We start from the raw sequence: 26,909 nt of genomic DNA on the forward strand, positions 1-26,909 counted from the left end.
GTGCAGCTTACTATGATACAAATTTAGTAATGCCTCAAAAATACCCATAAGTATTACCATAATTCCTTGTGTGTTCTAGCACCTCCTCTAACCTGTCCCCACCACCATTATTACCTCACCCTCAGTCAAAGTTACCATCAGTACAGTACAGGTACCACCATCACTCTATGTTGTCTACCCGTAAGAATGATGTTCAGTAAACCGTACCTACTGTGTCTGAAGCCTTAAAATACTGTACTGTAATAATAAAAAATTAATTCATTTACTGATATTTACTTATTCTTTTTTGTAATAAAAATAGATTATTATGTGTATGGTAGATTTAGGAGGGTAAATGTGAACATACATTCTGGTTATTGAAGTCTAGGAAGTGATCAGTTATAGACAGTTACTATCATTCTAATACCCTAAGTTTATGTAATTGGAAAATGGAAGCATTAGAATGATTCATTGTCTTTCCACATACTGTACATTAACTAACACGTTATCAAGCCAATATGAAAACTTCTCAAATTCAGATACCTGTACCTGTATACCCCACATGAAATTTTTTTGAAAATGGACATCTGTGTGTGTGTGTGTGTGTGTGTGTGTGTGTGTGTACAACAGTACACATTCTGTTAACAGTAATATAAACAGCTCCTCCCCGACTTATGACGGGGTTAGGGACCCAAATCCAGGTCTTAAGTCGAAATGGTCGTAAGTCGAAAATGCTTAAATACATAGAAAATCTAAAATGGGTGTTTCTTTTTCTAATCAGCACCACAAAACTCTCACTTTTAAGCTTGCCAGCCATTTTAAAGTGAATTACAAACGAAAATTTTGTCTGTGTACTGACGTCGGGACTCGAAAATACGTAATTTGACAAAATTTTGGTACGACTGAGGCAGGTCGTAAGTGGGGGTGGACGCAAGTCGAGTAGGTCGTAAGTCGGGGAGGAGCTGTGTATATATATACTGTTGCGCTATAGCAATTTCCTGATACTGCATTCAGATATCATAGCAAGTTATGAATCACACTCTCGAATCAATGTAAATTACTTTATCAGATTTATTTCGTCTAACAATATACTGCATCATAAATGGCAACTCCACTCCAGCACTTCACAACTTTTATGATGCTTTATCACACTGTCAGCTACACAGCACACTCTCAGATGTGTGCATAGAGTAAGTATGCACAAGTGCCAGTAGTTATGTGCAATTGAAGCAAAAAGTCCCCAGAGTTTTCCCTTCCCAGTGAGTCGAGGTATAGCTAAGCCTAATTTTTACCTAACATTTAGCGAGAAAGTGTCAAAATTTTGCTATCGCTAAAGTGAATTAATGTTAAGCGAATGAATGCAAAACGAGGAATACCTATAACCTTCTTGTGTCTCTGAACATGCAGCAAACAATTCTGCCTCTGTCTCATTATTATTTAGAGATATCAGTTTCTGGTTGACACCTGTGATGTATTGTTAAGAGGGAGAATACAGTCAAGGGACACCACAGTTAAAGAGATACTGTACGCACTCCTGAGCATATTATGATGTATTATTGTCCATATCTTGGCAGAAGTCTCCCAACATCAACACAGTGACAGTGTGGGTGGAGGTGAGAGCAGCAGACAACTGAGTGTGCTTTAAGTTGTGTGCGTGTTTGCCTTCACCAAATGGCAGCACAACTGTGGTGGTTGACCACCACAAGTCATAGAAAATGGTAGATTGAGAGAAGAGAAGAAACCTATTTTTATGGCAGTGGTAGTACAGTACTGCAAACATCACACCTCAGAGTAATGTTGCTTTAGTAATACAGTACTGCACTAATATGACCATTACACTCAAAGGATAAAGCATTTTCTTTATTCAAAGTACAGTATGTTTACCTTTACTTTATTTAATGAATAAAATCAAGCAAAACTTGATGTAGTGAACTGGAAGGCTGATGATAACAGATGGATTAATGCAGGGAAGAACGTTTAACCTAACCAGGATCCAGGAAACTGGTAAATCTTTTAACTGGTTCAGTCTTGGTCCCATATTTCAGGGTTTATACACTATAGCGCATTTTTTTCCAGCTGAGAAAAGATGCCCCGCCCCTTCCTCAAGAGTTACAGCTGATTGACTGTTGCAAACCTGTCCAATTTTGTCTTGAAGTAATGATGTATTTCTAAATGAGTTTATTCATAATCGTCGAGATGACCGTTTCTGACCAGAAAGATATTTAACTAAATTATATAAAGATACATACATTCATTATTTCAAACATAAGCACGAAGGAAGTTTATCAGAAGTATTATACATGAATTAACTGTTAAACTCTGGTAGCAAATTAACGCTTTCAGAGAATTCATTAAATATATACTTATTTGTACCCACAATAAGGCATAATAAAACAAATTACGTATCAGTAATACTACATTATGCAAAAAAACAAAAATTTTAAAGATCAGAATCACATTGAAATATTACACGACCATTAGCAAAGGTGCGAAAAATATGAAGTTGTTCGCAGTCACATTTCCCGCCTCTGCTGACGGTCGTGTAATATTTCAATGTGATTCTGATGTTTAAAAATGTTGTTTTTGCATAATGTAGTATTACTGATATGTAATTTGTCTTATTATACCTTATTTTGGGTAAAAATAAGTACTGTATATATTAAATGCATCCTCCGAAAGCATTAATTTGCTTCCAGAGTTTAACAGTTAATTCATGTATAATACAGTGGTCCCTCGGTTAACGAACACAATTCGTTCCAGAGGGTCGTTCGTTAACCAAATCCATTGTTTCAATGGGATATTGGGTAATTGGTTCCAGCTCACTGAAAAGTATATACAAAGTAAAAAAAAAATGCAGTAAAGTACACTTACTTTGAGGTGTGTATGTAGATGGTTCCTGGTTGATGATGATGATGATAATTAGAAGTGGGGGTAGAGGAGAAGGGAGAAGAGGAGGAAGTGGTGATGGAGGAGAAATCACCTTTCAGGGGACCCATGCTTGATGCCTCATTTCACCAATAAAATTTTAAGTTCACTAGGTGTAATTCAAGATTATTTTATTTAAATCAACACTGCACTGCGCTATATATTATCAATATTTTAACTAAATTTCAGAATGACCAATAATTTCAATGAAAAATGCAAAAATATTCAAGACACCAACAAAATAGATGTTCACTCCACTGTCAACAGAGCCCAACTGACGCCTTGTGGCTGAGACACGCATCTGATGGGCACACAAAAAACTAGTTCCCTGTACTGCATGTATTATCAATATGTTAAATAAATGTTAAAATGACTAAAAATTTTAATATAAAACATGCAAAAATATTAAAGAGCACAACTTTATTGATATTTACGCCACTGGAAACGAATGTAAGCATAGAACAGATTACTGAATTGGCTGACTAGCCTATCAGCTGATGGTCACAACAAAACGTGATGTTCGTAAGGATTTTGTTAATCGAATTTTTGTTCGTTAACCGAATTGAAGATTATTATGGAAGGTAATTCGTTAACCGCACCGTTCATTAACCGAGGGACCACTGTACTTCTGATAAACTTCCTACATGCTTGTTTGAAATAACGAATGTAAGTATCTTTATATAATTTAGCCAAATATCTTTCTCGTCAGAAACGGTCATCCCAACGATTATGAATAAACTTATTTAGAAATACATCATTACTTCAGGACAAAATCGGACAGGTTTGCAACAGCCAATCAGCTGTTTTACTCTCCCCTCCATCACTTTACATTTCTATGGAAGTGGAGGTCCTGGAAATAAAGTCCCCTTGTATCCAGGACCCATAATCATTACATAATACTCTACAGTAATCCCTTATTATTCACGGGGGTTAGGTTCCAAGGAATGGCGTGAATAGGCAAAACCGCGAATAGCAACTTGTACTACGTACCTTAGTGCACTACTGTATACCTATACTAAACAACTGAACAGCCACAGCAGCACTCATCCCTTCTTTTAACTTATCTAATATTTCAACTTTCTTTGTCAAGGTCATCACTGATTTCTGCCTTTAACATTTCACTCCACTAGCACTGACACAAGGCTGTTTTTAGGGGCCATTTTCACACAGAAGCACTCAAGTTTTGAGAGTACAACACGAGATGCTACGTGGGGTGACTCGTTGTGCTGCAGGAAAAAGTTTGCAAGCTAGCCACTATTTGCTTACTACGAATCATCGAAATCGAAAACCGGCGATTGGCAAGGGTCTATTGTACTGTATATCCCTGAGCTACGTAGGAGGAAGTTGACCAGATACTGTGCTGTGCTGGGTAGTAAGAGGATTAATTCATAAAAAAATAGAATAAATAAAAGATAAAAGGAGCCAATGAGCTCTAGTTGAACACTGCAGCTATAACTAACCTTCACCCTTTATAAAACTAAGTGACTGTAAAGCCAGACCTGAGGTTGTTATAGCCTATGGAAAAATATTTAACACTGTATCCTATCCCTCCACTTTCATTACAGGACAGTGAAGGAAAACAGAAGCTGTAAGGTTAATAAAGGAAAAGTTTTAAGTCATGAAACATCACATGTTCCCTTATGACCGTAAGTCTTCACAAGGGATAAAATATCTACCTGTCCACAGAGAAGTACTCCCTCCCTCCCTCCAAGGGCTTCATGCTGATGGATAGTCAAAATCCAGAAGGGATTTTGCAATTATTTATTGCAAATAAGTTTTCCAAAGGATTAACTCTCAGAACAAAACCAATACAGTACAAGGACTGATCACTTGATCACTGTACAATATGTAACATCTTCTCTTCCATAAAGGATTTGTTCTAACATTTACGGTAATGATCAGCTCCCCCAAAATAATGATGAAATGGACAAAGTAAGAACAATATCTTCCTCATATACTGTATACAGTATGTATTACAGTGTTAAATGTGATTAAGGTTATATATACAGTACAGTACCATATCATGTAACATACAAACCTGTAGTTGTCAACTATTTGCAGTGGCTGACAGAGGGTGTGGGACTACAATACTGTATAGTATTTCAATGTTATAGAACTGATAATATATAATACAAGCAGACTTTTTCACTGGCAGAGAAGGAAGTACTGTACGGTAAACCTTCAATACCTGTAAGGGTTATATATTAGTGGAGAGCGACACAAATATGGAAGCCGATATCTAATGGGGAAAAAGTGGGACACATTCTTGGTCTGCAATAAAAATGTGTACATGAATTCTACATGTTCTTTTGAACTTACAAACATTTACTGTATTAACATGGAGAACTTGAGGACTGTAAAAATCAAGGGTTTACTATACACTATATTTATGTGGTGTATTTATAACAAAGTCCAGCATAGAGCACCGATTAGACTACAGGATAACCTCTTCCGATCAGAGGGATATCTTTCTTTCTTGATCTTAGAGTTGTTGTCTGATGCAAAAACTAAGATGATGTAAATTGTGCTGAGTGCCACAACTTCTGAAGAACCTTAAAACAGACCTGTACTCCCCCCCCAACCCAACCCATGAACTTGGGTAAGGTAATATGTGACTTCACCCTTAAAACGGAGTTTCAAGATCAATCCTTCCTTCATGACCGAAGTCAGTTCATGGTAAGAACACTCTATCTCGTCTTTGGTGCTTCAGTAAAGCCTTTTCTTAAATGGAATATACAGTGCAGTGTGTTGCATGTAATAATGCTACTGTAATTGAAAGAAAAAATACACAATTCTGATATTTTCTTCATAAAGCAATTGATATGTACTGTATTCAGAACAGCATAAGAGGAAAAGACTTGGCAAGTGAGTCGAGTACAGTACTGTATTATAATTAAAATCTTAGGACATGTGAGCTTTATATACAGCAACTCATATGAGGCAATAGATGGGGAGGCTGGAGTGTTACTATAGCCAAAATAGGTCAATAGATCACCCTGGCTTGCATATAAAGGAAAAGATAAATCCTGTCTCTTCTTAAGCCAGTCGTAGAGTATCACAAGACCTGTCTGGCTTTACAATAGATAAAAAATAAACAGTCAAGACCAAAATTCATCATTTTCATTAATGTTGTTAACTGAAATACAAAGGAAACTCCGATTTGACACATCCCAGACCACACCACTGCACCCTGGACAACACAACTGAACACTGAGTAGGTGGGAGATCTTTCTAAACTTACTTATACACCACCATTAGGTCACACAGCTCACACCATTACTATACTAATACACAACACTACCATGATGACCACTTATATACAGACCACCAAAAATGTTTTCAAATTGATGGATTCGAGAATTAATGATACAATTATTTTATTAACATCTACTGGAGATTACAAATTTTCACCTTTCAAATTTTGTTTTAAACTGATAGAAACATGCAGTCCTTTCCCTCCATCTTGCCACATTAAAAGTAAGTATTAAATATACCCTGTAATGTGCTGTCCTCTGTACTAAATGTTAAAGCAATATACAACCATACATAATTGTGTAAGCTTGTACAGTACTGTATGAACCTTTACTAAATAAATTCAGATCATATAAAAGAATATTGTCACTTCAGAATTTTGTCAAGAGAACAGGATCCCTCAATGATTACTTGAGTGTACTGCCATAACACCCACCTTCTTCTCGACTATTATTCCATGTTATTTTTGTGCATTTACTTATACTCTTACAAACATCCTGCATCAAAAACCTGGAAAATAAAAGCCAACACCTGAAATTCATTAAGTTGTATACAAAATAGCCGCCACTTTTTAAAAAATATGACATGTAATTATTGGTTAATTATGTCATACAAGAACTATATATACAGTACTTGACAAATACTGAACTATACATATGACTCACAGGGGCAAGACACATACACCAAATAATTCTTGAAAGGTCAATAACACAAAGTATAATAAAAAAGAATATAATGGTATTGACAAAAGTGTATGAAGGTTAGAAAACAAATTGTCTGTACACAGATTTAGCCAAGTATTAATATACGTACCACTGGTAATATACACGTAAGGCACCATTGTGGGAAGAATAACACATCTTCGTATACTGTACACGTAATACACCGACCCTCAGCGCTGGCATCCCCAACCCCAGCGTCACTGTCACGGCAATATAAATGCTAATTGAGCTATACATAAACATTTATTCACTATCAAATTATTATCACTGCACACTCACTGCCGTTGTGTTCACTGACCCAGATTTACTGAAATATATAAAACGGTAAAACAATAATTAGTTATTTAGGTTCCTTTAAAAAAACAAAAAAACACTAAATCTCTTGGTGTCTAGCTTCTGACACTTAACTGTGCACACCCAGCGGCCACTCTCACAAAATATCAGTTTTATGCTAAATACTGGACTGTATATATCAGGGGGGTTTTTCTACTTTCTTCAAGGACAATACATTAGTTCCTTTATTTAGTTGGTCTTGCATAATTGTCTATCTTGTGCATGAAAAGTGAGAGAGTCATAACCTACTTGTGCTGTCTTGTGTGTTACTGACCACCCTAGGTACACCAGTTGACCACAAATAAATGTTTCCATCCTTTCTTTAAATTTCAATATAAAAGTTAGGGTCACTAAACTATTATAGTCTCATCTCCTTTTATACAAGATACAAACTGAAGGTCATTTTGTTCAAGTCTAAATGAGATTTTTGCAACCTATGGGAAATACCAAATATCGACGTTATGCCGGGTTTTTTTCCTTCGGGTGTCAATCCCAGGTAGAGAGTCACTAGCTGTGGCCCCCAAGGTAGTGACGCTTCATATAATTGGCAATAAACCAACGGACCTCGTAATTTGGGAAAACCACAAATGCCTTTCCCCACAAGGAATGTTACACCACATACGATTGGAAGAAAAAATCTCTGGGAATGCCGCACAGGGTGTCAAGTGTTTCAGGTTACAAGAATGCCAATCACAGTAATGGCTCAAAATAATCATGTCTTTTCATTTTCCACTAAGTTCTAATGGCTACATGTACTATCACACTTACATCATAATAAAAACAAAAGCAGACTTCTGTAAATTGTAAATTATTAACTTAACTGAACTCTGAAAGCCACAATGTTTTTTCTCTCATTACACATTTATTAGAAACAATAAATCATCACAGCCATTACCACATGAAAATAAGTGAGTATCTGATCACGATGACAGCGAAGACACCAAGGCTGTTCATCACTGGTTGAGAAAATCCTCTGTACTACACAATACAATTAAGCCTTCAGAACCCATCGTAATGCACAACTAATCAGAGTAAATACAGAAACCTTATATATATGGTTTTCTTTAATGGCATCGATTTTTTTTTTTTTGCTATTATTTCAACGTTAGAGGATGACTAGCGACTGATGATATTTTTTTCAAGGCTGTCTTGTGTATGTATGAGTGTGGTGGTTTTAGTCATCCATGAGGCTTTCTGAAGTGATGATGTGCCAGTCGAATATGTCCGGTGCGTCGTCTTCCATTTCGTTGATGTCGTCGTCTATGGGCAGACCCTCATGGTTGGCCCAGCAGTCGTTGATTATGTCGTCACTCGCGCTGTGCCACCGTTCGTCCTCCTCTTCCTCGTCCTCGCCCTCGTCTGCATCGTCGTCCTCGTTGTCGTTCATGTTCAGGATGGTGTGGATGGGCTCGTCGCTGTATGCATCACCCAGCAGGGAGTGGATGTTGTTGAAGGAGAAGAACGGGTTTGTGTTCTCATCCTCCTCATCGTGGTAACCGTTGCTCTCTTCGTCCTCCTCATGATCCTCCACCACTGGGATCACCTCAGACTCTTCATCACTGTCACCATCAACATCATCATAGTCATCATTGTCATCCTCAGTTACCTCCGTCATCTGGCTGATGCCTTCCATTAACTCCCCAAAGAAGTTGGACAGTATAAAATTCCTGTAAAATAAACAAGATATTCATCAAATACTGTACATCAAAAACTAATGTAGAATTTTTGTCTTATTTTAAATAAGACAAAAATTCTACAATAGTTGTTTTATCAAAAGTATATTAGAACACTACTGAGAACAGAATAAAGCACTACAGTGGGTGTGTCCATCTACAGTATATATATGAAGCAATGTGTGTGTGTGTGTGTGTGTTCACTGTGCACAGCTACAGTTTTGAGGAAAGGGAGCTGACATTTAATCTGCTTATATAAAGAACATTGAGAAAGACCTTTAACAACAAAAATGTGGGAAGTGGGGGGACAAATAACCCATAATCTGACCTTATGCATGATTACAGTTTTTAACACAGAGATAAAATTTAATATGGTTACTTTAGGCATGTACACATAATTTTGGCCAAAGACAGAAAAACTATGAATTTCCCATCTAGAAATAGGTGTGTGTGTGTGTGTAAGTGTGTGTGTGTGTGTGTGTGTGTGTGTGCAAGTGTGTGTGTGTGTAGTGTGTGTGTGTGTGTGTAAGTGTGTGTGTGTGTGTGTGTGTAAGTGTGTGTGTGTGTGTGTGTAGTGTGTGTGTGTGTGTGTGTAAGTGTGTGTGTGTGTGTGTGTGTGTGTGTGTGTGTGTGTGTGTGTGTGTGTGTGTGTGTGTGTGTGTGTGTGTGTGTGTGTGTGTGTGTGTAATAATAATAATAATAATAATAATAATAATTAACGGTTTATTGAAAAAGTTCTGCAGCCCGAAGGCTGAAAATATACATTGGACATAAATGACTTATTACATACATTGGTGGTTTAACAAAAGCCTTCATTAGAGAAAGGTAAAGGAACATACAGTGAACATACAGATTAATGTAGGTGTTGAACAGCAAAAACGTAGTGTAGTAACTCCCTCCCAGATGGTGTTAGGAGGACCTCACGTGGTGTAGTAGTTCCCTCACAGATGGTGTTATGAGGGGCCTCACGTGGTGTAGTAATTCCCTCACAGATGGTGTTATGAGGGGCCTCACGTGGTGTAGTAATTCCCTCACAGATGGTGTTATGAGGGGCCTCACGTGGTGTAGTAATTCCCTCACAGATGGTGTTATGAGGGGCCTCACGTGGTGTAGTAATTCCCTCGTGGTGTATGTAATTCCCTCACAGATGGTGTTATGAGGGGCCTCACGTGGTGTAGTAATTCCCTCACAGATGGTGTTATATGAGTGAGGAGTTGGTTCCAGGCCTTCCTATCGTAGACGGATTAACACATCGCTGGCTGTTGGGTCTCACGGGCCGTTATCACTGGGTACCTGGGACCTCACTGTGTGAAGGTCAACTTGGGTACCACTGTTACTGTTGAGTTGTTCTCATTGACTTAAGCACTGTTCACCACTGTTCACCTCTGTTTAACACTGGTTCCATTCCTTTCTTAAATGAAATAGTAACTTATGGCGAGAACTTCTTGATATTCCGGTGGGGAGGAGGGTTCAGGGGAGGGAGTTGGTATGGGCCAACATAACAGTTGACCTGGCTGCTCCGAGAGGAGCGCCAGGTACGTCTTGACCCTGTGTGTGTGTGTGTGTGTGTGTGTGTGTAATAATAATAATAATAATAATAATAATAATAATAATAATAATAACAATAACAATAATAATAATAATAATAATAATAATAATTAACGGTTTATTGAAAGAGCTTGGCAGCCAGAAGGCTGAAAATATACAGTTACATATTTAGGGAATGGGTTTCGAATTACAAATAATATACAAGTAACATAAGTGATACAAATAAGATATATAATAACTAGATGGGGAAAAGCCCAAACTATAGTGCATTTAAACATAGTGACAGTGCAAGAAGTAGTATTTACTGGGAGTGAATACACTGGTTTATTACAAGTTATTGATAATTTCTACAATGGTTGGGATTGGGCTGTTCTTATAATAGCGATCAGTTCGTGCACATATGGGCTGGATGCGGTTGTGGTGTCCAACAGCAATTCTCGGGCTAGGGATCTCAGGTGGTAGTAGGAGCCGGTGTCGAGGATGGTGCAGAAGCTTCTTACCAAATTTGCAGATGAGGTCGTGGTGATGGTCAGTGCGAGTCGAAAGGGTCAGTGTGTTGAGCGCTTCTTGATATGTGGAGTAGGAAGGGGAGAGAATAATCTTGCATGCCCTCTTTTGCACTTTTTCTAGGTGTTTACGTTGTGTGGCATTTAGGGAGGAAGACCAGGTAGGGGAGGCATAGGTGAGCTTGGGAAGTATGAATGTTGAGTAAACACTGAGGAGCTCGGGTGCAGGAACTCCGAGGGACTTGAGTCGGCGGAGGAGGTGGAGACGGAAACTGGAGGATTTGACAACTTCACTGACGTGTGGTTTCCAATTTAGTTTGTTGTCTATGGTGACGCCGAGGAGCTTCGTGGAATCTACAACCTGGAGTGTGTTCGGACCTAAAGTAATGGAAGGAGGTGGGACAATGTCGGAGGAGAGGTTGATGTGCATAACCATGGTCTTGGTATGGTTGATGGTGACATGGTTGTTGGTGGCCCAGTTTTGGAGACTGTTTAATAAATCCTGAAGGGCGGTATAGTCGGGAGCAGAATTGTTGACGCTGATCCCAATGGTGGAGTCGTCGACATATTTCCAGCGAGCAGGGGTTTCTCTTAGGGCATCATTGATGAGCATAAGGAAGCAGAGTGGTCCCATCTTGGTGCCTTGGGGGACGCCACAGGTGAGTGACTGAAAGGTGGAGACAGCCCCTCGGAAGCGTACAGCTTGGCGTCGGTCACTGAGGAAGTCTGTAAGCCATGGTATAAGACTTCTCCGAAGCCCGAGGTCAATAGCTTTGTTGATGATTATATTGTGGTCGACTAGGTCGAATGCTTTAGTGAAATCAATGAAGGCGACAGCTACAGACGTTTTTCGTTTCTCGAGATGGCGGTATATGTAATCGAGAAAGCTGACAAGACAGTGAGTGGTGGAGGAAGTTTTCATATTGCCAAATTGCTGAGGGTCTACGACTCCTGCAATATCAGCATAAGCCCAGTCGAACACAAAACTTTCACAGATTAGGCTGGGTATTGGGATGATTGCAATAGGTCGTAGCTGATTTAAGGATTGTGGGCTGGTTGACTTGGGCACTGGTGATACATAAGAGGTCTTCCAGTCAGCTGGGCATCTGGCTTGACTGAGAGAAGCATTGATGATGGAGCATAGGGGTTTAGCAAGCTCCGGGGAGAACTCCTTGAAGAGTTTCATTGGTAAGTCAATGGGGGTGGTAGAGCATTTTAATTTTAGTTTGTCCAGGCGTTTTGCTACTTCAAATTCTTCTACTAAGTCAGTGGGAAGGGGGGCTGGTAGGTAAGCAGGGAGAGTGGTTGTGTCAAGCCAGGGGAGCGTCTGGCATATAGTAGCGAAATGGTTATTTGATTGCTCAGCTGCGTCAACATTAGTGAGATGGCTAAGGAAGGGGAGGGGGTGTGTCTTATTGTTTAATCCACAGAGTTCTTTAAGCTTACCATACCACTGACTGATGTTGGCCTGCTTCAGGTGTTGTAATTTGGTTGGGTAGTGGTACTTCTTTGCAGTGCGTATTTCGCGGATGACTCGGTTGCGAAGGGACCTGTAGCGGATGTGGTCATTGAGATGAAAGGCTCTGTCTCTCTGTTGCATAAGTCTTTTGATCCGAGGTGTGATCCAGGGCAAGTCAGCTGGGTGAGATCTGACAGACTTCTCGGGGAAGAAGTGGTGGTGAGCTTCCGTGGTGGTGTTGGTATAATTTATCCATTTGGTTTCCACGTCATCCACGCTAAGTACTTCAGTCCAGGGATGGTGAACTATCCACTGCCCGAAGAGGCGCACTGCAGAGTCAGTAATCGGCCTGTAGGTCTTGATGTAGGGTCTCTGTACTTGAGTGGGAGTGGCAGCTGGGGACCAGAGCACTGATAAGTGTGTGCTACACCCGATAGGAGGCATTGGTTGAGGTGGTTGGTACTGGTCCGCTAAGTCAGTTAAGATAAGGTCAAGGGTATTTTGACCGTGTGTGGGGAAGTTCACAACTTGTGATAGTGATAGCTGGTCCTGGATATCAGTGGTGTCAATTTCATTATAATCCCCACATAATACTAACTTGGCACATGGGTACCTAACTCTGAGGTGGTCTGAGGTGGTAATGAGATGATTGATAAGAGTGTCTCTGGTGGGTGAGCGAGGCGGATGGTATGCCACACAGATTATGATGGAAGCAGTGTGGCGCGGGTGGGCCTGTGGCACAACACGTACCCATAATGCTTCCACATCTGCTGGGACTTGAACATCCAGGCGTGACGGGCGTAGGTCATCTTGACAGAAGAGGGCAACGCCCCCTCCGCATCTATGTGAACGAAGGTGATGAAAGAGTTGATATCCCTCAATATGACACGTTTCAGGCACAATTTGCCAAGCCTCACATATGGCAACGACGCTCGCGGCGGCTGACCTGACTGTAGTTGCCAGCTCGTCAAACTTGTTAGCTAGGGAAGTGACGTTGGATAGCAGTAGAGACGGGAGATCATACCATATCCGTGGAACTTCAGTGTAGTGGTACGGTCTGTCAGGGGTGGGTTTCTCCGGTTTCCTAGTGGAGGTTACGGTCCTAATGGGCTTATGTGTATGACGGCCTTGTCTACGGCTACGCGCGTGGAATATGTTCAGTGACTTGAGTCGCGCGATAACACTGCCATCAGGATAACCGTTCCCACGCTTTAGATGGTACAGAGTGCGTCGGGAGTAAGTGATTGGTGGCCATCTGTTGATATCTGTTGTGGGCGGACGGAAGTGTTTGTCTCCAGTGGCCATAAAGTCACTGACGGCACTTTGAGGGCCACTGACACTGGTAGACATCTGTTAATATTTGTCAGTCGTAAAGACCGTGGGTCTTTGTCCCTGATGCATGGGGTCGCCGACACAGTTTTCACGATATATGTAAACACCGCGGTGTGTGTGTGTGTGCGCGCACAAATAACCATTTCGCTACTATATGCCAGACGCTCCCCCGGCTTGACACAACCACTCTCCCTGCTTACCTACCAGCCCACCTTCCCACTGACTTAGTAGAAGAATTTGAAGTAGCAAAACGTCTGGACAAACTAAAATTAAAACGCTCTACCACCCCCATTGACTTACCAATGAAACTCTTCAAGGAGTTCTCCCCGGAGCTTGCTAAACCCCTATGCTCCATCATCAATGCTTCTCTCAGTCAAGCCAGATGCCCAGCTGACTGGAAGACCTCTTATGTATCACCAGTGCCCAAGTCAACCAGCCCACAATCCTTAAATCAGCTACGACCTATTGCAATCACCCCAATACCCAGCCTAATCTGTGAAAGTTTCGTGTTCGACTGGGCTTATGCTGATATTGCAGGAGTCGTAGACCCTCAGCAATTTGGCAATATGAAAACTTCCTCCACCACTCACTGTCTTGTCAGCTTTCTCGAATACATATACCGCCATCTCGAGAAACGAAAAACGTCTGTAGCTGTCGCCTTCATTGATTTCACTAAAGCATTTGACTGAGTCGACCACAATATAATCATTTAACAAAGCTATTGACCTCGGGCTTCGGAGAAGTCTTATACCATGGCTTACAGACTTCCTCAGTGACCGACGCCAAGCTGTAAGCTTCCGAGGGGCTGTCTCCACCTTTCAGTCACTCACCTGTGGCGTCCCCCAAGGCACCAAGATGGGACCTTTCTGCTTCCTTATGCTTATCAATGATGCCTAAGAGAAACCCCTGCTCGCTGGAAATATGTCGACGACTCCACCATTGGGATCAGCGTCAACAATTCTGCTCCCGATTATACCACCCTTCAGGATTTATTGAACAGTCTCCAAAACTGGGCCACCAACAACCACATCACCATCAACCATACCAAGACCATGGTTATGCACATCAACCTCTCCTCCGACATTGTCCCACTCCTTCCATTACTTTAGGTCCGAACACATTCCAGGTTGTAGATTCCACGAAGCTCCTCGGCGTCACCATAGACAACATACTAAATTGGAAACCACACGTCAGTGAAATTGTCAAATCTTCCAGTTTCCGTCTCCACCTCCTCCGCCGACTCAAGTCCCTCGGAGTTCCTGCACCCGAGCTCCTCAGTGTTTACTCAACATTCATACTTCCCAAGCTCACCTATGCCTCCCCTACCTGGTCTTCCTCCCTAAATGCCACACAACTTAAACACCTAGAAAAAGAGCAAAAGAGGGCATGCAAGATTATTCTCTCCCCTTCCTACTCCACATATCAAGAAGCGCTCAACACACTGACCATCACCATGACCTCATCTGCAAATTTGGTAAGAAGCTTCTGCACCATCCTCGACACCGGCTCCTACTACCACCTGAGATCCCTAGCCCGAGAATTGCTGTTCGACACCACAACCGCATCCAGCCCATACGTGCACGAACTGATCGCTATAAGAACAGCCCAGCCCCAACCAATGTAAAAATTATCAATAACTTGTAATAAACCAGTGTATTCACTCCCAGTAAATACTACTTCTTGCACTGTCACTATGTTCAAATGCCCTGTAGTTTGAGCTTTTCCCCATCTAGTTATTATATATCTTATTTATATCACTTATGTTATTTGTATATTATCTGTAATTCGAAACCCATTCCCCAATTATGTAACTGTATATTTTCAGCCTCTGGCTGCCAAGCTCTTTCAATAAACCGTTAATTATTATTATTATTATTATGTTATTTCAGCCTCATCCTCTCCTTCACATTAGAGTGATACAGTGGTCCCTCGGTTAACGAACATAATTCGTTCCAGAGGTTTGTTAGTTAACCAAAAATTTCATTAACCAAATCCATGGTTTCAATGGGATATTGGGTAATTGGTTCCAGCTCACCAAAAAGTACATACAAAGTAAAAAAGAATGCAGTAAAGTACACTTACTTTGAGGGGTGTATGTAGAAGGTTCCTGGTTGATGATGATGATGGGACTTAAAAGTGGGGGTGGAGGAGAAGGGAGAAGAGAAGGAAGTGGTGATGGAGGAGAAATCACCTTTCAGGGGACCCATGCTTGATGCCTCATTTCACCAATAATATTTTAAGCTCACTAGGTGTAATTCAAGATTATTTTCTTTAAATCAACACTACACTCTGCTATATATTATCAATATGTTAAATAAATTTCAGAATGTCCAATAATTGTACTTTAAAAATGTAAAAATACTCTGTGTTCAAGAGACCCACAAGCAAGATGTTTCCTCCACTGAACAGAGACACACTCAGACGCCTTGGTGGGTGAGTACAGTGGCTGATGGGCACACCAAAAACTAGTTCCCTGTACGGCAATTATGTTAAATAAGTGTTAAAATGACTAATAATTTTAATATAAAACTTGGAAAAATATTTAATAGCACAACCTTCTTGATATTTACTCAAATGGAAACGAATGTAAGGCTTAGAACCGATTACAGTATTGGCGGACTAATCTACCAGCCGATGAGCAAGCCAAAACATGTTGACATGTTTTCGTAAGAATTTCGATAATCAAATTTTTGTTCGTTAACTGAATTGAAGATTGTTACGGAAAGTAATTCGTTAACCGAGGGATCACTGTACAGTATTTGGTATATACAGTCTTGGTTAGGTTAGAGACGGTGTCAAGAACCAACCCAGGCTGCACCAGGCACCCCAACTGGTATGTACTGTCTCTTAAAAGAAGAAAAATATCCAAACCTTGAAGAATAAAACACATTGTTCACTTCCATTACATCACTCAAAACATACAATACTAACCCCCCCCCCTTAAGGTCACAACACTAAATATTCTTTTCTTCTTATAAGTAAAAAACTACAAAAAACTAACTACATAACTGTAAAAACTGAATAAATACCGGATACGTGAACACACCATGTACACTGACTTCCACTTAGTGTGTGCATGTACAGTACAGTGGTCTAGCTAAAGTTCCTATCCTGCAGTAACAAAGTCCAGAGTCCAGACTGAGATAATTTCAGGTTGTTTAAGTTGGAGTATGACTCTTCTGGTGAGTACTTGGAGGCTAATCTTCAGGTGATCCAAAAAGGCTAAAGTTACAAGTGGTCTGGTTGATGGTGAATCTGGACTATCTTGCTACTATCACTCAGTTAACCCACACACATCATACATGGTGTAGTGATGCTGAAGGTCATTCCTGAAGAAGGATCCAATCAAGTTAAATGATGCTCACTTAAACACTAACAAAACTTAGCAAATCCCTCAGGACTGGTCATACAATCTCTTTTCTGCCCTGGGCTCTACACTTTGTACAAAGGTTAGACTAAAGACTGTATGGAATCTATAATGTGAATCAATAGTGTACCCAACAAACACACCACAGTACAGTGCTCCCTTAAAGCTAGCAGTTTTAAGGCTTGCGTCCCTCAGAAACTCACGGATCGCCATGGAAAATAAATAAAATAAATCTGAGGCCGTGTGCCGGGGATCAAGAGGAATCAACACTACAGGACAGTACAGAGCACCATATTTTCCAGGTCATAAGATGTACCCTATACAGTGAGTTCTGCTATAACGAGTGTTTTGACAACGAGCATTGGCTCTAACGCGATTTATGAATAGAGGAACGATATTTGTAAAACGCGAACGCTTGTCTGCTGTAATGCGATTTTTGCTTACTATTTCTCCAATTTTGTGGTATTAACTGTGAATATGGTAAAGAAGAATATCTCCAAGAAGCGTTCTGGTGATGATCGTAAAAGAAAGGCTACAACACTTGAAGAGAAGCTCGATGTTATCAACCTCAAAATCACCCTTCTCCCCCATCAAGTTATTTTCATATTTTTTCAAGGTAAAGTGTTACATTTACTGTATGATTTCATTATTAGATATGAATGTAACATTTATTTAGACTGTGCTAACCTTTGTGTTAGGCTAACTACTAATTTTTTTTCGATTTCGAGTAGTAATTTGCACCTAACCCTATTTTCTCCATAAGCCCTGTTATTTCTATTACACGAATTTCTATAACACGATGTTTTACAAGAACACAACTATCGCGTTATAGCAGAACTGACTGTAATTAGCAAGGTATAATTTGAGAAAGAATTTTTGCAGATTTAATAGCCTACAGTACTGGCAAAACCAAGTCATTGGCAATATGCTATCATGTTTCTCACTACCACAGCTCACTATCATTTTATGGACCTGTTATCAAACATTTGTTGGTATTATTAATATATTTTGCCTAATTTAATACAACAGGATATAATTATAAGTACAGTATAGGTATCTACAATATACACATTACAAATATTCATTGGTACCGGGCATGTTCACTAAGAACTGTCCAGTACAGGGATTGTTTACATCCTGTGCACCAGATCAGCTGATGTTTCAGAGGTATTGTCTTTGTAATGTCACTACCAAAACTATCACTGTATGGACCTAATGTCCATATAGTGTTATTTCATGTTTATGTTTATTTATTTATGTTATTTCACATCTATTATATTGCCTTATGCATGCATAATGTTGTTATACATGTGCATATAGCTACGTATTTATACAGTACAGTGGTCCCTCGATTAACGAACACAATTGGTTCCACAGAGTAGTTCGTTAACCGAATCTATTATTTCAATGGGATATTGGGTAATTGGATGCAACTCTCAGAAAAAGTATACATATTAAGTGCTGTATACCAGTAATAGAATTAACAAAACATTTAATATAAACTAAATACAGTACTGTACTGTACAGTATACGGTACAATAATAAATACAAAACAATAAAATACTATATTTTAACTTATTTTGAGGTGTGTACCGTACAGGTAGTTCTGCTATAACGCGATAATTGTGTTCTTGTAAAATATCGTGTTATAGAAAATCGCGTAATAGAAATAACAGGGCTTATGGAGAAAATAGGGTTAGGTGCAGATTACTCGAAATCGAAAAAATTTAGTAGTTAGCCTAACACAAAGGATAGCACAGTCTAAATAAATGTTACATTCATATCTAATAATGAAATCATACAGTAAATGTAACACTTTACTTGATGGGGGAGAAGGGTGATTTTGAGGTTGATAAAATCGAGCTTCTCTTCAAGTGTTATATCCTTTCTTTTACGATCATCACCGGGAATTCTATCACCAGAACGCTTCTTGTTGATATTCTTCTTTACTATATTCACAGTTAATACTGTACCACAAAATTGGAGAAATAGTAAGCAAAAATCGCGTTATAGCAAACAAGCATTCGCGTTATACAAATATCGTACCTAATTCATAAATCGCGTTAGAGCAAATTCGCGTTATCAAAACACGCGTTATAGCAGAAATCACTGTATATGTTGGCGTATAAGACGGAATTTGAACCCTAAAAAAATCAGCCCCAAGTTAGGGTTCGTCTTAAACGCCGGGTATAAAATCCGAACTTCTACATCCTGTGGTTTAGTGCGTCACCAGTGGCGATGGAAAACATCGTAAAACACTCGCCTTAATCCCACGGTCCTACCACTAATTATTTTCTACTGAAACTTACGTTTGGGAAGCTGGATTAAAAATATGATTACCGGTATATTAAAATAATGAAAATTTATTATAAACCTGTCTAACACACTGTAAATACCATAAAATAACAACATGATAAACGCAGGTATCATCACGCACCACCCGCCATTTGCAACTGCCGCCGAAGTAAACAAACAGCCAGTCCTATCGATCGTCTCGCAAAGCAAGATTATAAATTAAAGAAAATACCTGCAGTGTATTTTATGCCTACATTTCTAATATATTACAGAATATTATAAATAAATAAATAAATAAATTAACAAATAAATCAGTCAACCCATTTCAAGAAAATAGTAAAATTTTACTCAAGACCGACATTAGTTCCAGTAAAATAACCAAAGCCTAAAGTGACGTCACTAGTGTTTACACCACACCAGCTGGTAATGTTTGATGCATTTTATGGTAGGAAGTTGACAATATTTTGCCAATAAACTCCCAGTGGTAAGTGTCAGATTTGCGGTAGTCTTTTACAGCGAGTATAGCTCAAAACCTACGTTTTAAATGGAAATTTGGGGGTTGTCTTATACACCTCGCGGCCTTGTACGCCAACATATACGGTATGTCGTATTCTCGGCAGCTTTGTTTACATATCAAACAGCTGATTGTAGAGGCAGTCGATGATTACATGCCATATTCTTTGCAGAGTGCATTGGTTCAAATGCCTTCTTCGTGTTTCATAATAATTTCTGCACTGTATATTGTCAATATGTTAACTAAATTTCAGAATGGCCAATAATTTTATTGTAAAAATGCAAAAATATTCAAGAAACCAATAAAATCGATGTTCACTGTAAACAAAATTAAACTGAGAAGCTTTGTTGGGTGATTCAATTAGCTGATGGGCACACAAAAACTGTTCGCTGTACTGTCTATAATATCAAAATGTTAACTAAATTTCAGAATGACCAATAATTTTAATATAAAAAATGCAGAAATATTCAAGAGACCAACTTTCTTTATATTTACTCCACTGGAAACGAATGTAAACATAAAACTGATTACTGTATTGGAGGACTGGCCAATCAGCTGATGCGCACAACAAAACGTGTTTCTCGTAAGGCTTTCGTTAATCGAAGTTTTGTTCGTTAATCGAACTGAAAATCCTTATGAAAGTTAATTTGTTAACCGAAATTTCGTTAATTTGACCGTTCGTTAATCGAGGGACCACTGTATATGTATTTTGAACACTCCTGGGACTGGCATGAGAAACTCGCAGATTTTGCTTTCTCACGGGGTCCATTTTACGTGACCCCAGCGAGTTTTAAGGGAATACAATATTTGCTTTATCAATTACCAGGTCAGTTTTACAAAAGTTATCATCTGACACAGGTCCTCAACAAGCACATACAGTAGTTCATCTGCATAAATAAACTACTGTACAATAAATATATATATATATATATATATATATATATATATATATATATATATATATATATATATATATATATATATAGTAGAATGAATGAATGTAGATAGATAGATGAATGAATGAATGAATGTAGATAGATAGATAGATGAATGAATAGATATAGATAGATAGGAAGTAGATAGATAGATAGATAGATGAATGGATAGATAGATGAATGAATGGTAGATGAATAGATAGATGAATAGATAGATAGATAGGTGAATGAGAATGAATAGATAGATAGATGAATGAATATATATATATATATATATATATATATATATATATATATATATATATATATATATATATATATATAATGCTGATAACCTGGAAAAGAAGAAACCCAGTTCCCAAAGCACAAGTGTAATTCACATCTTCAGGTGAGTACTCACCTGAGATCACCTCGTGATTTACTTGCATATATATATATATATATATATATATATATATATATATATATATATATATATATATATATATATATATATATATATATATATATATATATATATATATATATATATATATATATATATATATATATATATATATATATACTGTACTTAGACATGCAAACTATGTTTTTTTCTGATGGCTTGCGGTGTGTTATGAACGATTTAGACCTCCATTTCTATTGGAAATCACTAGTTTTGAGTTACCCCCCCACCCCCCTTACCGATGTATGTTAAGCTAACCTTATAACTCATCATACCCTAACCTAACCTAACATATGACTTGTATTTTCTTATGTGATCGAAAAATGTTTTGTGACAGAAATCCCGTAGAGATAATGTGTCTTATTGTTTAAAGTACTTAATCCCATAGTTAGAATAATAAGGTTCCCCAGATAACCAAAACCAAAATAATATCAATATTGTTTGGAATGTTTATACTAAGAAATTTGTAGCATGGGCAGCTAATATCCATTGAATTAGTTAATGTGCTTAGTAATATTTATACAGTACTGTATAATCAATATAGTATTACTGTGTTGTACAGAATAGCACAATTAATTATCTAATAATTTTATTTACAGAGCCGATCAGCCGAGAAGGTTGGACAACTACTTCCAGGGTTCATCAAGGCAGATGAAAGAAATTTATCAAAAGTAAACGTCATTATGATAGTAGAGTATTATCAAGAACTCGGCCACCCAACTGTGAAGCACATTAAATTACATCTGTCATCTGATCATCTCAAGCCCATCCACTGGCCATAGTCGTCTTTAGTCCTTCCACAACATTAAATATAGACATCAGTGACGAAAACGAACATTTTCCAGACATGAAATAGAGAACAGTGGTGAAAACTTCCATGTTGGAGTTATCGGTCTTTTGCATCATTTTGGCAGCCAGCAAGTAAATACACACGATGATACTTGAGCAGTAATTTATTTTAACCTAAAAATAAGGTATACCTGTGTATATCAACATTGTATATGGCCACAAGTCCGGTATTTCTGCTGGTAACAGCACATACACCACAGCTGGCTGGGCGGCTCGCGCCAACCGGTGACGTCACAACCAACCATAGAGCTTTTCGCAGTCATGTGACTTTTTAGCAACTTTAACCCTTATTTTTTACACTTTTTGGCCCAATTTATTTTAAAATATCATTACCATAGTGAATTAAGCTTTTTCTTTATTTTACCCACTGACCTGCCTGCCATCTTACGAAAAAATTCTGACCGTCAACTCGTCCATTGAAAGGGAAATACAGTCGGCCCTTAACATACGCGGGGGTTACGTAACAGAGATACCCGTGGATGTTAAAAATCCGCGTATATGTGCTGCCCCCCCAAAAAAAACCTGGTCCCCCCATGTCCTTATTTACCGTATATACCTGTGTGTAGTTCAAGTTTTTAAGACCAAATTATTTGGCAAAAAATTGGGGGTCGACCTCTAAACGGGTAATAGTTTCGTTAGGTTGAAAAATATTTACCAGTAACTACCAGTAAACAATGGAAACGATGCACCAACGCACCACCAGCTGTGAGTGTCGGTACAGTTGCCACGGCAGACCTCTTGAGTCATCATAGCAAGCCCAAAGTAGCCAAATCCATGGTATGGTAGCACAGGACGATGTAAAACATAAAGTATTCATTTATTAAAGTTTATTTATAGATACTGTACATAAATTTTTGTTCATTACATTTGAAACATCAATCTTTGTTAATTAAATTTGAAACAAAAGAAAACTACAATACCGTATTATCATTAAAATATTACATCACAAGTATATTTTACCTTAACTGTGACTGAATGAATATAGGTATTCTCAGAAATAAATATGGAAATATAATATTTTTGCTGGAATGACGTACATATTACAGTGGAAAGACGAAAACAATGACTTTCGCTTTCTTTCGTTATTCAAAAGATTTTACCGTAATCGCTTTTCGAATGGTTTTCAGTTAAAAAACTGTTGTACTCGTACTGTATTACAATAATATTCTATCCTATCATTAGCCTTATAATCCCACAACTGAAAACCATTCGAAAAGCGATTACGGTAACATCTTTTGAACGAAAGAAAGAGAAAGTCATTGCTTTCGTCACAATTTTATCCCACTTTCCACTGTAATACGTACATCATTTCAGCAAAAATATTACATTTCCATGTTCTCAGAAATAAATGGTAGTTTTGTTGAAACGTAATGTACAATATTTAATATTAAAATGCAAAAATAGCTATAAAAACAATTAATACACCCGTAATGTACTGGCTGGCATCGCCACTCGTCCCAGCTCCCGCGTCCAAGGTCACCACTCCTCCCAACTCGCTCCCTCCTCTACCTCCTCCACCTCCTCTGCCTCCTCCACCCCCTCTGCCTCCTCCCCGTCACTACTGCCGACAACGAACACAAATGTTTTGTGAATAACTGCACCTCCACTTCCTATGTACAGTACTGAACTGTGCTGTGCATTTTTACAAACAATAAACATGGCAAGAAAAGCTATTAAAAAAAAAGAGATAAAAATTTCACTTTACTGTACAGTACCTATCCTCGGCGACAGGACGGGGGTCATCGGGCTCATCGTCACTCAATTCCATAACGGGTGGTGAAGTGGGGGCGACGGTGGATTCAGCTGCTTCCTCACTGCCGCCAGTGATTGATGGTGTTAAATCTCTCCTTCGGTGATCAAAGAACATGGTGATGGGGAGTTGTCGTCTCTTTCTTTCATTTCTTCCATGATGTTTTTGTATGGAGCAAAAACGTCATCCATCCCTCGCATGAATTTCAGGGCACGCACCATGGAGGGGTCCATACTATAGGCCAGGTTTTTCAGTGCCTCAATATTCCTGGTCATCTCCCCCAACTTCTCCAACGTTATTTCTTGGTGCTCTTCCTCATCCTCTTTCCCTTTCGCTTCCTCTTCCTTGCCTGAGTCTACTAACTCCTGTAGATCCTCCTCGGTCAGCTCAGTGTCGTGCTCTTCAATTAGCTCCCTAATCTCGTCCTCTGCCATGTCCTGGAAGCCTTCAGCAGCCACTTTCCTTGACAGTGCCAGGGTCTTTCTGAATATTTTCATTAAAATCCATCAAAATCATTTTCCTTGTCATCGTCTTAAGCACCAAACAGCTCCTCCCAGTCTTCTCCTTGAACAGGGCTAGAGGGTACGTGTTTTTCGAATCGTTTTCAATTAAAAAAATGTTACAGCACATGTATATTTTACCTAAACTGTGCCTGAATGAATATATTCTCAGAAATAAAGAGTAGTTTTGCTGAAACGTGATGTATTTCAATGTAAAATAGGATAAAATACATGACGAAAACAAAAGACTTTACCTAACCTTCCAATGTTCAAGAGATGTTACTCGTTTTTTTAATAGTTTTCGGTTAAAATACTGTTATATTACAATGATATTATATTCATACTGTGCTTGATATACTACATTCATGGAAATGTAATATTTTTGCTGAAATGACGTACGTATTACAGTGGAAAGTGACGAAAACAATGACTTTCGCTTTCTTTCGTTCAAAAGATGTTACCGTAATCGCTTTTTGAATGGTTTTCAGTTAAAAAAACTGTTGCATCACAAGCGAATTAGGAGAATATTATTGTAATACAACAGTTTTTTAACTGAAAACCATTCGAAAAGCGATTACGGTAACATCTTTTGAACGAAAGAAAGCGAGTCATTGCTTTTGTCACTTTCCACTGTAATACGTACGTCATTTCAGCAAAATATTACATTTCCATATTCTCAGAAATAAATAGTAGTTTTGCTGAAACGTAATGCATTTCAATGTAAATTAGGATAAACTACATGAAAACAAAAGACTTTACCTAGCTTTCCGATGTTCAAGATATGTTACTCGTTTTTTTAGTAGTTTTCGGTTAAATACTCTTATATTAGTGATATTCTATTCATACTGTGCTTGATATAATACATTCACGGAAATGTAATATTTTTGCAACTACAATGCTGATGTCAACACAAGCGTGGTTACAGCGAGACTGACTGAGTGAGGGAGAGCTATGCGTGTGTGTGTGTGTGTGTGAGGTTGCGGGAGCGGGCGGTGTCCCGTGTTCGGTGCCGCGCGCGAGTTGAATGTACTTCAATTACTTCAATGTACAGAATATTCCTCCGGCGGGGCAATCCGCGTATTTGCAAATCCGTGTATTATAAACCCGCGTATGTTAAGGGCCGACTGTATTACCAATAGTGTTCCATACAAATAATATCTGGATTCTGTACCGCAATAAACTATGTTATAATTTGCTGAGCCAACATCTGGGTCAAACAACCAAGGAAACCATAACAAAGGCCTCACAATAATTTATCACTCATTAATAAAGCTATAAATATTGCCTAACTACATTCTACAATTGCTATATCATAAACACTTTTTGTTCAAGACCACTTTAACATCAATGGTTCACAGGACAACACCTCTACTCAATGGTTCACAGGACAACACCTCTACTCAATGGTTCACAGGACAACACCTCTACTCAATGGTTCACAGGACAACACCTCTACTCAATGGTTCACAGGACAACACCTCTACTCAACTCTGCAACCTTAAAGAGCACAAGACAAAACAACACAGCAGAGCATAACTCCCACAGTAACCCAATACAACCATAGATGCCAACCACCAGACACCCATCACACCATTCAGTAGATACAAGAGCAGCACTAAGGTCACCACCTCCCTAAAGCAACATCAACAACATATCCATCTCACTGAAAAATCCACTGTCCACATAACAACACTGACCCACATACTGGACAAGTCACACACACTCACTCCAGACCTGACATTCACTCAACACAGATAATCTTCCAACATAAGTTTCATTAATTACCTTTGGGAGAACCTGGTAGGTACCTGGTGGCTGACAATGAAAATCTCAAGGCCATCAGCAACAAAAAGCAACAACTACTGTACAACAACAACAGTTTAATAAATGTCCGGCCAACAGCATCCACAAAAGCAGGTCGAACACACATAAATATAGACTGACGGACAAAGGTACGCCTGTATGCCTCTTACGCTTTAATGTTTGGTTATAAATATGTGCATGAAGAATCAGAGTATAGCATAATGAAAATGCTACAAAATACTGGGGAAATAAAGAGGTGTTTTGATGAAGGAAAGCCACAGAGCAAAATGTATCACTTAAAAAAAAGAAAAGAAAAAAAAGGACATTATAATCAGGCAGCAAATGTACACATTTGGGACCTACTGTACTTCAAACTGCATGCCAACTTTTATTTTCTAGTTTTTAACTTGCCAATAGATAAAATAAAACTTGATGCCAACAATCTGTTTGGATTTTAGGCTATAATTTAGAGCAGTCAAATTACGCATTATTACAGTAGAAAATGGGCTCATTAGGGAACAAAAAATAGTAAATATAGGTGACCTAATTCAATTACTTTTTTACAGAAGCACTTGCTTGGGAGTCCCAAATGATAGCGAGTGTAGTATTTCCACACTTGCTTACTTAACATGCCATTTTCAATATTTTCTCAGCTTCAAAGGGAGCATATATCTTGATTTTCACCTATGGTCAAAGACTGTGTTTTAAAGCGTATTCAAGAT

General features: G+C 38.7%; 1 protein-coding gene across 1 annotated transcript in view; it reads right to left on the minus strand.

Moving 5' to 3' along the window:
• Window positions 1-6,874: 6,874 nt before the first annotated feature.
• Window positions 6,875-26,909, minus strand: part of LOC121880252 (glutamic acid-rich protein-like) — a 62,650-nt gene continuing 42,615 nt past the window's right edge. The window contains exon 4 of the mRNA XM_042387406.1: window positions 6,875-8,878. Within this exon, the coding sequence (XP_042243340.1) occupies window positions 8,386-8,878 (493 nt within the window). The 3' untranslated portion in view covers window positions 6,875-8,385. The remainder of the gene's footprint in view (window positions 8,879-26,909) is intronic.

Source organism: Homarus americanus, unplaced genomic scaffold (genome assembly GCF_018991925.1).
Source record: "Homarus americanus isolate GMGI-L3 unplaced genomic scaffold, GMGI_Hamer_2.0 scaffold14388, whole genome shotgun sequence".
NCBI lineage: Eukaryota > Metazoa > Arthropoda > Malacostraca > Decapoda > Nephropidae > Homarus > Homarus americanus.